Below are 12,984 nucleotides of genomic sequence, written 5' to 3'. Positions count from 1 at the left end.
AAGAAGAATATGAGCACTTGAAAAAACATTTCAACCACAGAAAACTTCATGTTTTAAAAGTTACAAAGTCAGGAGGAAGTAACCAAACCCCACTTGTTGCAGTACTTTATTTCTTCTATCTTGTGTCCTGAATTGCCACAGGGAAGAGTTGCTATTAGCATTACCATGCTGCAGTCAGCGTTTGTGTGTGTGCCTGTGCATGCAATTGTTCATTCATAGAGAAGAGCATCTTTAAAGAGCTGTCCAAAACCTAGAAGTTTAAACTCTTGTTCAGTAAGTGATGTTTATTTTATCTTTCAGTGTTAGTCCTTCTTTATGTTCTTTGCAATGGTTAGCAAAGCATTTAGGATGGAAAGTTTCAGTTGAAACTTTTTTCCTAACGTTTTTTGCAAAGGTTTCGAAGTTTCTTTTTAAGCCAGATTTCACATTTCTTTGTTCAAGGAACTAAATTTTATTAGGATTTTTGGCCGGCGAAATCCAAAAGCCTTTTCTCCAATTGACCTCATAATGCTCTGTGAATTAACCAGTCTTGAAAACATTGTAATTAGTAGAAAAACTAAAATAAATAGGGTTTTTGGATTTTTTTGGTATATTTCACACGTTAGATAAATCTCATTTTTATGACAGTGTATAATCACCTAACAATTTTCAGGCTGTTGCTAGTTAATCTTTTCAAGGTTTTGCTTTACATGGTATCCTTCAGCTGAAATAGAAGAGATGCCTTTCAAAACATTATTGAATAAAGAGGACAATAAATGCAATTTCTAATCTCAGAAAGTATCTTGGAATACCCCAACTTCTCTCTTCTGCAGGGAGTAGCAGGAAAACATTTTCTTCTCTTCCTTCAATAATGCTGCATCTTCTCTCCAGCTATGTGATATAGAAAACAAGATCACATCAGTGTTATGTGAACTTGACATCAAGGAAGGCTCGCACTTGCCCAGGTTAAGCATTTGTTCTCAATCCCACCCAAATACATCACTACTCCAGGCATTCAGAAAGAATTAGTTTCAGAGATGTGCTCTCAGCTGCATTAGGAAATAAAACCAGTTTTGCAAGGGAAAGGGCTGTTCTTAAGCAGTCCCATGCTGTCATGGGAAACACTGTAAAGGACGAGAGGAATAGCTAGGGACCCTCAGCCAGAGATTCATTTGAGTCTGCCACCAAGTCAAAGACTTTTTTTTCCTAAGAGGAAAAAATTATGGGTTTTTTTAACATTATATCAAAGTGGTGCAAATGCATCATAATGTATAATATTTCAGCAAATACATGACTCCTGATTCTTATGAAACTTTAAACTGGCCGTGGAATTGTTGTCAGTTACATTCTTATGTTCACCACTTAAAGATTTTGTTGCTTCAAAGAGACTTCTTTAATTAATAATTTTAGAACTCTAGTGAAAAAGTTACAGTGTATGATCACTGCTATCCAGACCATTAATTCTTCAGCCTATCTGAAATTAATTATAGTCTCTGAATGCAACTGTAGTCAAGATGGATGAGAAGATTGACTAGAAGTTCTGCATTTTTTAGCAAATTACACAACGGTCCTTATGGGATGGGATTGACAAGAATATATTTTTCACTTCTAGCCAGTCTGATTACAAATCTGTCTTACTAAAATCCATCATGCTCACATGCCAGGTGTTTTTAATTACAGATTCAAAGAACCCACAACCTTGGTGTTATTAGCACCATGCTCTAACCAACTTAGACTGTCACCTCTTGTGTGCCTAGAAGTGGTTTTCAAGATGGAGATGTACACACAGTTGTAAAAACTACAAAAGTAGCTGCACCACTCCTAAGGAAACCAGAAAAAATTTGAAATAAAACACTGCTCTTATTTTTGGTTAGTAGGGTGTACTGCATCTAACTACATCAAATACTTTGCAGCAAATAACCTCTGTACAAAGGACATGTAAATGTAAACATAAGGTGACGCTTGGTTTTAAGGCTAGTTGCTGAAGAGGAAGGAGTGATACCAATTTCTTCTGTTTCTTCTTTATAGTATTTTTAATGAAGCATTTAATGAATGGCGCAATTTTTTTTCTTTAGATTTTTTTTGCAAAAGTGAAAAGTAACATCTTCATTACTTTTTTCTGCCCCTCTTTTGTCTTAGTCAAAAAGGGGTTTTTTTGAAAGCAGGATACAGATTAGCAGTGGAAAGTGGAGCACTTTAAGACTAGCAGCCTAGCAACTGGAAACTCTTGGTATGCCAGAAAGGTATGGTGTCTTCTGTGCAAAGATAGTGTCATGTCACCATCAGCCCCAACCAAAATCAGCTTTACCCAAACCACAAAAATTTGCAGAAAAATATTAGCAATTAAAGCATGGAATATAAAATTTAACCTCCAGACAAATCCTACAGAATTCTATGGAAAATTTGCTGTTGACTTTGAGAGCAGTCTTGGAACTTACCTATTCCTGACTGACCTAGGTGATAGCTGACTCAGCAACTAGTTCAGCAGAATGGAAAAGCATGAGCTGGTTTAATTTCACCATTTTGTGGCAATTCTCTCTAAATTCCTATAAAACATTTAAAAAGCACATTACAATGACTGCTTGGAGCACTGCAGGTTAATTATTTCCACTCATCTTAATTAGATAATAGTGTGAACACTATGAAGGAATCCTCCTCAAATTATTCATTAAAAGTATCTCTCTTTGGTCTTTAACTTTCCTAATGAGGATGAAAAGACTTCTCTCCACAAAATACCGGTGTGCTTGTTAAGGGATGTTAAAACACGCTCCCCACACGGGATTTGGAGGAGAAACAGATGCCTCTCCCCCCTGCAGGTGGTACCAGACACCTGGGGTTTGCTGCAGCCACTGGCACTGAGCCTCTCACTCACCCTGGAGCTGCTGTAGGTGTTTCTCAGGACACACCCAGCACAGTGGCTGGGACTGCCCCCCACTGCAGTGAGTGGCACAGAGACCCCACTGGCTCCAGCCAGAGAGTGACACCACAGACCAGGGACACCCCTGTCCCTGCTCTGACTCCAGCTGCTGTCCCTTTGGCAAATGTGAGTTTCTGAGTCCGGCATTGAACATGTTTCACGTATGGCATTAGCACAGTTTAGATAAAAAGCTAAATTTAGAGGTAATGAATATTTGAAAGGTCTCTTTCTTTTTCATTAAAATTTCTTTACTTTTTCATTCAAATTATTAACTCCTCTTAAGCATTTTTGCTTTTTTTAATTTTTCTCCTTTCTCTACTGAACTCTTTCATTCCAGCTCAACTCATATCATCCATTTGATTTCTGTCACTCATTTTTGGTAGACTATTTTTTTTTTTCAGTTGCTTTTTCTAGTATTCTTACAATGGTGTTTTTCCTTTTTTACTTACATATTTTACAGCACAGGCGCTGTGCCATTGGTTTTTAGCCTCCAGGTTAGAACAGATCCTTCATTTCAGTTGAAGCATCAATTAGTTTTCCTCCACTGCAAAACTCAATGAATCTCTACTGAACCTGATAAACTCAATCTAGTAATTAGTAGAAATTCAGTCTCTTGAAGAGCTTTTCTTTATGGGTCTGTGCTGCTGGTTTGGACCTGCTAAAGGCTCGGGGGGGCCTTTCACTGCCCCCACTGTGCCCTCTCTGGTGCCAGCCCCTCAGGGCCATCCCACTGACCAGGGACACCAACACAGAGGTGTCCCAAAGCGTCTGCCCAGTGTTAGAGTCCATTTCACTGTTTCTCAAGTTTCTACCTTCCTGACTCTTTGTATCCAGAAACCATCTGCAATGCATCAGCATCACTTGCTATTTCTCAGCATCACTTGTTATTTCTGTGGCACCAAATTGCTTGTGAAGAGACAGAGAGAATGATCTCTCATCTGTCTTAAAAACCTCTTCTTAATCTGTCTTCTTTCTAGATTCCCATGAGATAAGTAACTTTCTGTTGGTGTAGGTTGTTCTGTGAGCATTTGTATACTTTACAGGTAGATATAAACTTCTAATCAACAAAAGGGAGGAAGGGAAAAGGAAGGAAACTGCACATTTCAGTGCAGCAGTAAATCTGATTTATTGTGCATTTTTCATATGCTCACATGGTCCATTTCAAGTGAGATTTTTCTTAAGAAAACAAGTGATCTGTTATGTTTCTTATTCTGGTATAACTATGTCATAGGGGATCAGCTCAGTTTTACACAGGTTAAGAGAGCGTGTGTGCAAATGTGTTAAGTGGTATTAAATTAATTGTCATCTTGACATACTTGTACATTTTCAAGTATTGCACTGAAGAAACTCTCTGCAATTTTCAGTGTTTATGCACCTGGAGATGTTTATAACAGTTTTAGATAGTGTTTACATTGAGCATTTGTATAGAAACTGCTCATAACATAAGCAGTTTTTCAGATTGAAAAACTGCATACATATCATGGAAAGGCATGGTTGGAATGATAAAGCTGTAGTTGGGAAATTTAATGAAGACTGTCAAGAGAAAAGTATGGTCGTTTCTCTGCTTTATCACTTTTATACTTTGATGCTTATCTACTCTATTTCTTCTCTCCAGTGATACTACTTAATCCTCTCCTCTTTCATCCTCTTTCCTTTGACAATCCCACAAATGCCAAATTGTAGTTACTGGTTTTGACAAGATCACTGGTTCTTTGCCCTTCATTTTCAATCAAATCCCGTTGCCTCCAGCCTTTCCAATTGGCTCTGATCTCTAATTTAATGGTAGAGAAGTGTAACTATCACTTCCTAATCTGCATCTGCCATCAGGAGACTGATTTATAACAGTATGTACAAGAGAATTTAAAGTGAAGGAGAGCAAGCTGACTTTTAAATTAGAGTTCTAAGATATTCCCTAAAATGCTGCCACTCATTTTTTAACTCAGTACGTTCATGTGAATGTGAATGTGGGTGATCTGATATAATCTAAAGGGCTTTAGTAGTCAGTGAAGTTGACAGGTATATATTGCAATGAAAAACAGGAAGCTACGGTCAGTAGAGGAAGAATCAATAAAGTGCATGTATACAGACAAATGAGATTGTCAGGAATCTTTTCCTGGCTTGTCAAAGACTGCTGATGATCTACCACATAGCCTACTGGCAACTCACACAGCTCCTTGGCAGGGGCTACCAAAGAACTGAGGCTGAGACTTATAAATATTTATGTTGTACATAATTTCATTCTATTCCCAAGCTCACTACACAGAAGGCACATGTACCCTGATTTGTCTCTCTTCCACAAGTCCTGAACATTGAATATGAAACCTGCACTTCATTTTGTCTCCCCTGCCACTCCATCTGTGATGAACCATTAACAGTTTAGTGGGGCTGCCAGCCCTTAAGGCCCTGAGAGAAATTCCATCATACAGCTGAAATTAAGCGTAAATCATCATGTCAAGAAACCACTTAATGCATTTGCCTTTCGGTTTTCAGACTCTTTGTCACTTTTGTTTCAAAATTTTGTATTTAAAAAAATGATCTGTCCGGCTAGATTTTGGTCTTATGATAAATCTCTTCCAAAAATATCACATCCAGAACTAATCTAAAAGAGAATTTTCCCCCATTTTTTGTGGGAAGACATAAAATCCTGTAGGTGAACAAAATCCAAATTCCAGCTCTACTGGGACCTTAGCTGTACTGTTAAGGCATTGGAGGTGGCCCGTGGATTGTAAATGCTGCTGACTAAAAAGCAGAGTTAGATTTAAACACTGTGAGTTAACCTGCTGACTTTGCCAAATATAGGAGGGAGACTTTGAGAAGGAAAAAAATTAACAGAAATAAAAAAGCATGAAGAGAAAAAAGAGTGGGGGAAAAAAGAGGTAGTTTACATGTGATTTTTGTCCTTCACTAACAGTCATGGAGGACATTTTTGGAAGAATTGTTTCTAGTTTTTGAACTAGAAACATCCTCCTAAATAGGATGATTACCAGCCCCAAAAACCTTTAGGGACTCAGATTACTATGCCTTCTGTGTATATTTATCGCCTAAATCCCATTACAAAAAGGCAGCAGTGAGGGAGGTGGGTACTTCTTTGAACAGAGAGTATTTGATGAAAGCAGGAGAGGTGAGCATGGCTTTGGGGGCAAGGGCAGCAACAGCGAGGTCTATCTTGTGCACTTAGTGGGTGTTTAAGATAGGCATTCTGATTTATCTGCCATTGCTGCAAAAAGTGGCCTACCTGCCCTCGCTTTCATGCTGACTACAAAGAATTTTAAAAGACCCCAATCACACTTAGAAAGGGAGATATTTTGCCTCTGAAAACTCCTTTCTAGATGGTCTTTCCTGGGGTAGTCTGACCTGTCTCTGCAACAGGGCAATACATAATATGTACTTCTTTCTAAACCCCAGATCATTTATCTGAAAAAAGTAAATAGACTGAGTTAAGATAGTCTAGGTGTAGATGTTTGTGATTAGAAGTATACAGTCATTTATTAATCACTTATAATTTTTAGCTTATAAAAATTTATACATTTCTGTATTTTTTAATAACCAGCAGTGTCAACACTGTGATAAAAAAGTGACTAGGGCACACACATGACAACAACCTGGATGATTTTGGTCAAGAACAATTTTTAAAAGCAGCAGTTTGGAAAAATTGCACTGGCCCTATGTACGTGTTGTCCTCTTGATATTAAACCTCTATTAATAAGCTACAGTTCTCTAGTTTAAGTATCTCTGCACAGGATTTCAAGTCATTGGTGAATTTAACAGTTGCAATTACAGATATAAATCATACTAAATGGCAGACACTCCCACAGGGTGCTGTGTGCCCCCTCTCTGTGCACAGGTAGCAGTACAGGGCTACCAAGATGCGAGAATATGTGAGCTGTGCTCCAGTTACAGAACTGCTGGTGAAACGTGAGCGCCTCTGGGGACAGTTGCCCAGAATTCCACGTGGTATCATACAGAGATGAGTTCTAGGGCACTCCCACAGTGAATTCTGGGGGAAAATGTGTCTCACAGTTTAATTTTCATTGTAAGGAAATAGATTATTAAATCCACAAGCAAGCAGCACCAGTGAACTAACCTTAATTTGAAGAACCTTCACATCTAGCCCAGAGGAGTTTGTGCCTTACTGGGTTAGGGATAGGAGCTGTGACATTTCTAGTCAACATATTATTGAGAGGGGAAAAAAAAACCAACAAAAATAATCTGCAAAATTCAGTTTCTCTTGCATATCTGTTTTCAGGCTGATAATTAATAATATTCCATTGTAGAAATTTGAAGGAAATAGCACCAGTCCATCATTATCAGTGTGTTGATGCTTCATAGCTCTTCATGACCAGCCACTTTAAGGACTGGTAATTAGAGTTTCCTACTGTGTAAATAATTTTAATCTATTAGATTAACTATTTTATTAATTTTCATATTAGAGGTTAAGATTTTTCCTTAACCTGTTTCAAACTGCAAATAGGTACAGAATTCACAGAAATTATTAAAATATTTCATCTTCATGATCACCTTTAGTGTTTTGACACAGCATAGGCTGTGTGCAGTATGTTTTCTCTGTATTAAGTATTTTTTTATTTTAGCTCATGAAAAATCACATTGAAAGTTGCAGTACTGATCAGGAGATCATTACAGCACTAGCTGCAGAATAAACTAACTGCAGCCACTAGGAATGAAAAGCTTCCATGCTGTTTTCTCATACTGTGAGAAGATAAACCAATCCCCTCACCTCTGCCCTGACCACAGTGTCAAAATTTTAAATTAGCTGCCAGAAGTGAGTACAGTGCCATACCATTCTCCTTGGTTACTCACTCCTCTGATATTACTTTCTTCTATATATATTATTTTGGTTTTGGCCTTAATCATATTATTGCAAAGCCCATATGGCTTGCATTGAATTCCATGAGCTTTTTGTGTTTTAAAAGTAGCAAAATTGTCGATTTACTCAAGGCTTTTAGCGTCAAACCATTTAGAAATAATACATCCCTTTACGTTTTTTAAAGCATTGTATACATCATCAGTAATTACATAGGCGTGGACCTATGCAATTATATAAGTGTATAGTAAATTTTGCAAATCTTTACTCAAACAAATAAAATAGCTGTAGATATTTCTGCATCGTGTCTATACTAGAATAATTCCTAATAAAAAAAATCTTTCAGATAAAAAGATTTCTTTAATGCTCAGGTAGATATAGTACAGGCATAGTGTGATACAACAGACACTGCCAACTGAGACAGCAAGCTACCCATTTAAAGGCTCAGGTTTGGTGCTCAAACTAAAAATAAGAAATTTGAGATCCCATCAGATACCAGACTGCATTTTATTTTATGCATTTATCTGCACCATGTTTCTGAGTTGAGCTGAGGGTTAGGTGCTACAGGATAAAAGGGTATTCATTCTTGTTATTTGTATTAAAAGGTTTAGACATTTCCTGAGATAGTTATTTAGGTCCATCTGACCTTGAACTGGAACTGGGTTGTTTTGTGTATTCACCAGAGCTGCTGCTCACTCAGAGGCAGAATTTCTCTGCTGAAATTTGGTTGATTTTTTCAGGCTGTGGCTGAGTCATCCCTGGTTTTTCTCATTTCTTTTTCATTTCCTTCAATGTTTCACTCATATACGAACTGATATTTTTTCCCTTTTGTTTACAAAGTTTTAATATCCTTAAAGCTTCTTGCTTGCTGTTCCCAAATACAAGCATATACTGAAGATGGCTTGGGAACTCTTCTACATCATGTCTCCAACACCAGGATTCACTGCAATGGCAGCAGGGGGGATAACCAAAGATTATCCTGGTGCCTGTGCCCTTAGCACAGGACCTGTCAGTTGTGTCTTTCATCTCTTGCCCCATCTGTTTTGCACTCTGGCTGCTGTGGCAAGAGCCATCATAGAGCAGTGTTTGTTTTTCCGTGTACGCAGTTGAGATGAAAAGTGCAGGAGTTGCATAATGTGCCAGCCAAGCTCTGCCTCTCTCAGGAACATAAATCAGGTACTGAGCTGTTTTACAGGTGTTAAGTCTGCCATTTGCAGCAAATATCCACCCAGGCAATGCTTGCTCATATCACCCATTTTTTATAAGATGGTTGTTTTGGCCTTACAGGAAGATACTCCAACAGTTTCCATCGCAGTAAATAAGGGTGATGCTGTTCAGCTGCTTTATAGCACATGAACATTAGCTATTCAGCCAAATTAGTCTTTAATGAGAGTATAAATAATAGTTATATTTTATATATGTAGAGTGCCACATACTAAAGGGAGACTGACAACACATCATGGTTGGTATTTTACTACTCAGAAAAGGCAAAAGTACCAGATTGGTTATCACAATTGCCAAATTCATTATATGGGAAAGCTCAGCCATGGAATTAGAAGTCTGCCAGAAAGGACAACAAAAGGTATCTTTGAGATTTCATTTTGGTTTGGTTTTATTTTCCATCTTAAAATTCAAAAGAAAATAGACAAATTCTTTAAAATATTTTAACATTAAAAATTTTACACACCTTCCATTGTTTCAAATTAATAATCTGACATTTCTCTGTTAGATGATTTAAGGTGGGTTATAAGAATATTAAAAGAGATGCACACAGACAAATAAGTCACCTGTATTGGAAAGATGCTGGAAAGATAAAAAGCCAAAACAATTTTGTTGTCCTGTTCAAAAATTCTGGTTGCCCTTTGCAATTCATGGTGGCTGCAATCTGTTTGGCCTTTTCCCATCAGCATTCTGCTCTAATGATGAACTCTGCAGCATGTACAGAAATTGTTCTCAAGCCTCTATTAACAGTCCTGATGATATATTTTTTAGGTTTCCTCTACGCTCAGAACAGTACCAAACGCAGCATTAAAGAGCGACTTATGAAGCTCTTGCCCTGCTCGGCTGCCAAAACGACATCTCCTGTTACTCAAAGCAAGTTTTATTTTTCATTTTTTTCATTTGACTTTTTTTTTTTTTAGGTTTGCATGCATCAAAAATTATACTTTCATTAACTGCTCATTTGAGAGGTGAGATAGCTGCTGGAGTAATCATATGGTTTATTGAGGTTTAAAATGTAGCAATGCACAGATTTGTCTATGCAGAGTAGGATGGCAAGAGACCTGTGCCACAGTCTGCCACACAGGAGCTTGGCAATTGCAGCAGAGGGGATAACCAAAGATTATCACTTGGCACTTATCATTTGGAAGTTAGTTGACAAGTGATTCCATGGTTAAATTTAATACCTGGTCTCCATGTATTGGAAAAGTGGTAACTTTTTGGCATTTCCATGCACGTGACTGTGTGTGTGCTTGCTATCCAATACACAGAGGATACCATCATAACTGGTCTGGGAGGAAAGGATTGGCCCTGAAGGTTTTGAATATAGAACTTCAAACTATTTAGGAAACAGGACTTAAAGTTGGTGTCTGAGAGAAAAAGAAATAATGAGATTGAAAAGAATGTGAATGTGGATATACAGGAAAAGCACACTGATATTATACTGAATGTCTTGATAAAATCTCTCCAGAGCAGGTAACAGATAAATATAGAGGGGCAGCAGGTGTGAGAGAGAGATCAATACATAGATACATATATATTCCTAGATAGAGATTAATTATAGTAATAACACTACAATGTCTTCCTATATAAATTGACTCCTATAGCAGATTTTAAACTATCTCTCTGGATCCAATTCAATCTAGATTAACTTAACTGAATTCTAGGCTCTAATATGAGCACCTAAAACCAGAAGCTGAATTGTCCATTTGTTTCCTTCTGATAAAGCATATCAATCAATCTCAGGGAAAAAAAAGGCCTGCAAGAGCAGTTCCCCATGTCTAGTGAATCTAGGACAACCAAAGGCAACTTGACTAGAAATACAGCCCCTACTAATGTCAAGACTTCACAGGTATAGATCTAGGGTTTCTTTATGCTATCCCCCTTCACTGTCTTTCATATGCTCTTCTGTAGAGAAAACTCTGGTGCTTGCTTTCCTCTTAAGTACTTGTGATGAAAAGGGCTAAATTTCTGGATGTACACTGATTTATTTATTTCACGGTGTCTTCAGCTGATATGTTTTAATTAAAAATAAGGTAGCTTAAAAACTGCAGTTACTGTTGGGGTACTTGTTAATAACTCTTTCTAGATAAGTTACTTTCAGCTGCATGACCTGAACAATCTAGCCCTAGACAATAAAAGAATTCAGAGAATCACAGGTTTGCTTGAGTTGGAAGAGAGACCTTTAAAATCATCTAGTCTAGTCCTCCTGCTCAAGACCAAGTTGCTCAAAGTCCTATCCAACCTGAACATTTCCAGGGATGGGGAATGGAATAGATAAGGAAATAGAACACAATTAATAGAAAGTTTGATCTGTTTGTTTGAAGTTGCTGGGGAAGTGATACATCCTTATTCCTTGCACATTTGTATGTAAGCTCTTCATCTGCACAGGTAGCAAAATATATTTAGAGTCAGTCTCAGAAGCCTTGACCATGTCAAACTTATATTTTTCCTTACTGAAAGTATTCTATAATCCAGGAGAGAGGTTGAACTAAAACGAGTATCAAATATTTCCTATTTGAGAACCAGCAGTAAAAAAGATGCATTCAATAATTTTCTCTGCAATCTCCTCCATAAATAAGTGCTACATTAAGTAAGAATGTTATATCAAGTGAAAATCTTGAATAAGATTATCATTGTAGATATACACTGTTATTATTCTATTTTAACATCATGTGCTATTTCATTTCTGCTAGCATGAAAGAAGAAACATTATAGTGTCCTAGGAATGAAACAGCACCACTTGCAATAACAATCACATGATGTGAATTCCTTAGAAATTATCAGGGAAATATTTTTTAACAATTAATTTATGGAAATATACATAGCCTGAATTTGCACTTCTGTACTTCTATCAATATGTGCTTACAAAGGTTATCTAAAAATTTAAAATCTTGTCTCAGCATTTGTATTGAACATATTTCAGCATTGCTAATGAAAAAAGCATGTAAAAGATTGTTTCTTTGTGTGCTGTAGTCTAGTAAGTCTAAACTTAAAACCATCATTACCTAGATATGTGCATGTGCTAGTACACTAGGGTAGGACTACACTCAGTGGTTTTGATAAATAAAAACTTGATAAATAGTTATTAAATAGGGAGGCTATAATAAATGCATTTGCACAATTTTTTACAGATATATAAAGAGTACATAAAGAGTATATAAAGAGTACAGATATATAGAGTACATTTGCTTTTTGCTGTGTTTTTGCTGTGTTTTTGCCATTTTGTTCTTTAACGAATAATGAAAGGTTCAAAGCATATCTCCTGTGACATTTACATTAAAAAATGTCTTTACTATTTAGTAATAAGAAATCTCCTAATTAATTTCATCAGTAACAATATTTTGTTTAGTACATTAATGAGGGATTGTGAACTTGTTTCTGGTTTTCAGTTGACATGAAATTTTATTTCTATGGAAAAAAAAAGTATTCCTAACTGATCGAGGCTGAATAAACCAAGGAATGGAAATAACTAATGCCATAGAAATCATTGTTTAGAAATAGATAAAAATAGAAATAGTAAAAATAGATTTTCACACACTTTCCTGCATATTTTAAAGTATAGATTTTTCTGATTTTTCTTTTCCAGCCTGGTATCTAGAACTGTGAAGAAAAAAATCAAAAACCAAATGCCTCATGAATGCTATAGCATTTTAGTCATCACAGTTGGTTGATTTTAAGGAAGTTTATGATTATCATGCATTTTTATTATTTCTAGCTATAAGACACTAGAGAAGTCGGGTGTAAAGAATGTGATACTGAACCTTTTCATTAACATCATCAGCCTATTGCAGTCTTCTACATGCTCACTGAATCATTTAAAGACAATAAAAATGTTTACTGCTAAGGGTATACTAAATATTGTGCTCAGCACATTGTCTGGCCTTTATCTCTAGCCTCACATTTATTATGTGTATTCATTTAGCTTCCAGAAAACTTGTAGATGTCTCTCTAGGTAGCCAGATGTTTTACAAATGGGCGCTTAGAGAACCCATTTCAAGTTAAGTCTTTTTCTGTCTAAAAACAAAACCCATTTAAATCCCATGTA

General features: G+C 36.7%; 1 protein-coding gene across 6 annotated transcripts in view; it reads left to right on the top strand.

The window, feature by feature from the left end:
• Positions 1–12,984, top strand: part of KCNIP4 (potassium voltage-gated channel interacting protein 4) — a 344,665-nt gene that overhangs the window by 289,190 nt on the left and 42,491 nt on the right. Inside the window, exon 2 of one of the 6 annotated variants that reach the window (XM_005415434.2) lies at positions 9,711–9,812. The exons of 4 other annotated variants lie outside the window; for them this stretch is intronic. In XM_005415434.2, the coding sequence (XP_005415491.2) occupies positions 9,711–9,812 (102 nt within the window). Of the gene's footprint in view, positions 1–9,710; positions 9,813–9,888; positions 9,908–12,984 lie in introns of those variants that run through there. One more of the 6 variants, XM_031066165.1, reaches the window with a different exon arrangement.

The sequence above is a fragment of the Geospiza fortis genome, unplaced genomic scaffold (assembly GCF_000277835.1).
Source record: "Geospiza fortis unplaced genomic scaffold, GeoFor_1.0 scaffold40, whole genome shotgun sequence".
Taxonomy (NCBI): Eukaryota; Metazoa; Chordata; class Aves; order Passeriformes; family Thraupidae; genus Geospiza; species Geospiza fortis.
Note: the sequence above shows the minus strand (reverse complement) of the source record. Positions and strands in the feature narration are given on the sequence as shown.